This window comes from Haematobia irritans, chromosome 2 (assembly GCF_050003625.1).
Source record: "Haematobia irritans isolate KBUSLIRL chromosome 2, ASM5000362v1, whole genome shotgun sequence".
Classification (NCBI taxonomy): domain Eukaryota; kingdom Metazoa; phylum Arthropoda; class Insecta; order Diptera; family Muscidae; genus Haematobia; species Haematobia irritans.
Window position 1 is genome coordinate 95951233 of NC_134398.1, and position 3607 is coordinate 95954839.

The window sequence follows — 3607 nt, forward strand, 5'->3', positions numbered from 1 at the left end:
ACAAAATACTCAATAGAAATAAAATTTTGAAAAAATTTTCTATAGAAATAAAAATAGGAATAAAATGACAAAAATTTTCTATCGAAGTAAAATTTTGAAAAAAAAAATTAATTAAATTAATTTAATTTCGGGAAGTGGCCCGCTGGTACGGATTTTGGTCCAATTTTGGATATATGTTGGTCCAAACTAAAAATACATTGTGGCAACGCTGGTGGATATATGGAAAATTGTGCCACCGGTTCTATTTCGATTCTTAGAATCTTATGTTAAAATTTAGATTTCATTTTAGTCAACATTTATTTTCAATTTCTATAAAATTTTGTCGCAATTTCTGCTCCTTTAGAATATTTGATTTCTACAAAAAACGAAATCTTGACAAATTACCTATAAAAGAAATATATACAGCCGTTAGCCAGTAGGTAGTAATTAGATAGACAAATTTAAACCAGATCGAATGAAACCTGTTATTAAAGTGAAGGTAACTTTCTCGTACAATAATTTCAAAAATTTTAATCGAAATTTCTGTTTCTATACAAAACTTTGTCTAAATATATGTCCTGTTCATTTTAAAAATATAGTTTTTAGGATCTAAAACATCTCTATATTTCTACATGTTTCGAAAATATGAGGAAAATGTTAGATGATTGCTATTCATTGTGTGCACTGGTTCCAAACTTTTCATTCTTATTTAGTACTATTTCAACTACAGCAATCCCTCGATTTACGTCGTGATTGGTTCCGAAATTTGACGACGTTAATCAAAACGACGTAAACCGAATTAAAAATTTATCATACTTTCTCTAAGTACATATATGTATGTATGTGCGTGTACATAATAAAAAACTTCAAACTTAAAAGTAATTCAGTAATTGTGGTAAGAATTTCAGAAACAAAATGTTTCGATATCATCATCGTTGATACTTATTTTACTTATGGAAGGCGTTTCTGATAAAGTGGGCACAAAATCGACGACGTAAATCGAATGGCGACGTAAATCGAAGTTTGATGGAACAAAAAATTTGTCGACGTGAATCGAAAAACGTAAACCAAGATGATGTAAATTGAGGGATTATTGTATATCATCCTCGGCATCTATCATCAGTGATGCCAATTTAGCTATTTTATAGCTAGATCTAGCTATTTTTTATTTTGATCTGCTAGAAAACGTTTATAATTGCTATTAGCTAGAAATCTAGCAATTTTTCATTTCAATTTTGCTACTTTTGGCTATTTTTTAAATATGGCAACAATGTTGAGTTTTCGTTATCAAAAGCAAAACGATAAAGGATTTCGATTTTTTAGATATCGATTGGAAGCACCAAGTACGTGTAAATTTTGATTATTAATCTCTTCCTTTGTGTAATCGGAAAAACTTCAAAAAAAGTAACTGCAATCGTGTGTTCTGTGAAAATGTATCCGAAAATAATTTACAAACAAAAAATTAGAGATTCTTGGATGCAGCAGAAAGAATTTAAAGATTGGGTAGCAAAGGATGCTTCAGACGAAACGAAGGCATTTTGTACTTACTGCAAATGCAGTATTAATGCAAAAGTTTTTGATTTAAGAGCTCATGCAAAGACTAAAAAGCATATAAGTCGGGCAAATTGTTTTGTTCAAAGCAACAAGTTAAATTTTGTACCAACGTTAACCAAATCAGCCGAGCAAGAGGCAGCTCTTTGTTTATTTGTTGCAGAGCATACCTCAATTGGAACCATTGACCATTTAACAAAATTGTGTATTCAAAACTTCTACAAATCGAACTCAGCTGAAGTGATAAAAATGCAAAGAACGAAATGTGCCAACATAATTAGAAATGTTTTATCGCCTCACTTCAAAGAAGATTTGCGTAATGACATTGGAAAAAGCAAATTTAGTATTCTGCTGGATGAGTCAACAGACATAAGTGTAACAAAACTTCTTGGTAAGGGAAATAACTAGTATATTAACAAAATAGTAATTCGTTTTCTTTGAAGGCATTGTGATCAATTATTTTTCAATGGAACGAGGTAAAATCACATCAACATTTTTAGGTCTAGTTCAACTAGATAGTGGAGATGCTGTAGGCATCGTAAATGCATTACTAGAAGTGTTAAACAACTGGAAACTAGACCCAAAACACTTAATCGGCATCGGAACAGACAATGCAAGTGTTATGACGGGAAGAAATCGAGGAGTCTACGCAGAATTAAAAAAACGTATACCATCACTTATTTTAATTAGATGTGTTTGCCACTCTGTGCAACTTGCCGTAAACTATTCTTGTGGGAAGTTTCTTCCTGACACACTTGAGTTTTTAATATATGAAACATACAATTGGTTTTCAAAGAGTTCGAATCGTCAATTAGCGTATAAGAATATCTATCAACTCATAAATAATGATAAGGTACATAACTATAACCATAAATAAAATAGTAGTTAATAAATTATTTTAGATAACTAGTTATTTAGTTTAGGTGTTAGAAAAATAACATAATAACAACATTAACATTAAGACAAATTATATATCGTCATATGAAATAAAAAAAGGTATGTTACAAAAAATTCAAAGTCAACTTTTTGATTGATTACAACGAACCGCATCAAAATACACGTACCTGTAAAGTTTTAACGTCATAGGACTAAAAAATGACCATTTTATTATCAAAATTATAAAAGCGTAATAAGCAAGCGCAAGGAATTTTAACTTAGTTTTTTGCTTCACCTGTAAATTGTTTGCAATGCAAGTTACGTTTTTTTATTGCATATGACGATATATATTTTGAATGAAACTAAACAAACCTTTATATTTTAAGTTATTAGGTATTTATTTTAGGTGTTAGAAAAATAAAATAATAACAACATTAACATTAGGACAAATTGTATACAGTTTGAAAGAGACTAAATAAACATTTATATTTGGTTCAAAAGTAAAACTTTATATTTAATTTTTAAGGATCCTCTAAAAATCCCTAGAGTAAGTGATACCCGATGGCTTTCTATTGAAGGGACAGTTAGCAGAGTGTTTGAGCAATGGATTGAATTAAAATTACACTTCAAGTTGGCCTCTCATAACGAAAAATGCCACAAGGCAAAAATTTTAGGCGATCTATATAACGACGAGCATATTCACTTATATCTTCTATTTCTTAAACCTATATTAAAAGAAATGCAACGTATTAACAAAAGTTTCCAGAGCAACAATGCGAACTCTACAAAATTATTGCAAGATCTAATTTTGGCTATCAACTCTCTTCGTTCTAAAATTATACCTACCGACTTGGATATTGATATAATTCAATATGACTTCGAAAATTTTGTACAACGAGATCTCTATTTGGGGTACGACTTCGAAAACAAGGTGAAAGAATTGAAGCTTGAAGAATCAGTAGAAAAAAGAATAAGAGACGAATGTATCAATTTCATAATTGAATTAGTAAAACAACTTAAACAAAGGTAATAGAAGCCATATGCTAAATGTAAAATTTTTAGAATATCTTGTGTATTTTCAGGCTCCCAGATAACTTTAAGGTATTGGAAAAAGTCGAAATGTTTTCGGTTGACAAAATTCTATGCACTAAAAAAGAAAGAATTGTAGAGCTTTTGGAACATTTTGGTTTACCAAATATTG

At 29.9% G+C, this 3607-nt stretch overlaps 1 protein-coding gene across 1 annotated transcript; it reads left to right on the forward strand.

Moving 5' to 3' along the window:
• Nucleotides 1-1345: 1345 nt before the first annotated feature.
• LOC142225816 (E3 SUMO-protein ligase KIAA1586-like) lies at nucleotides 1346-2912 on the forward strand. The gene is made up of 2 exons (XM_075295630.1): nucleotides 1346-1921; nucleotides 1974-2912. Exons 1-2 carry the CDS (start codon nucleotides 1411-1413, stop codon nucleotides 2405-2407), a joined length of 945 nt encoding a protein of 314 aa, XP_075151745.1. The 5' UTR covers nucleotides 1346-1410; the 3' UTR covers nucleotides 2408-2912.
• Nucleotides 2913-3607: the final 695 nt, after the last annotated feature.

Coding starts and splice junctions, on each gene's coding strand:
- LOC142225816 (XM_075295630.1), top strand. CDS start 1,411: ATGTATCCGAAAATAATTTACAAACAAAAAATTAGAGATTCTTGGATG. Junction 1,922..1,973: donor AAGTGTAACAAAACTTCTTG/GTAAGGGAAATA, acceptor TTTTCTTTGAAG/GCATTGTGATCAATTATTTT.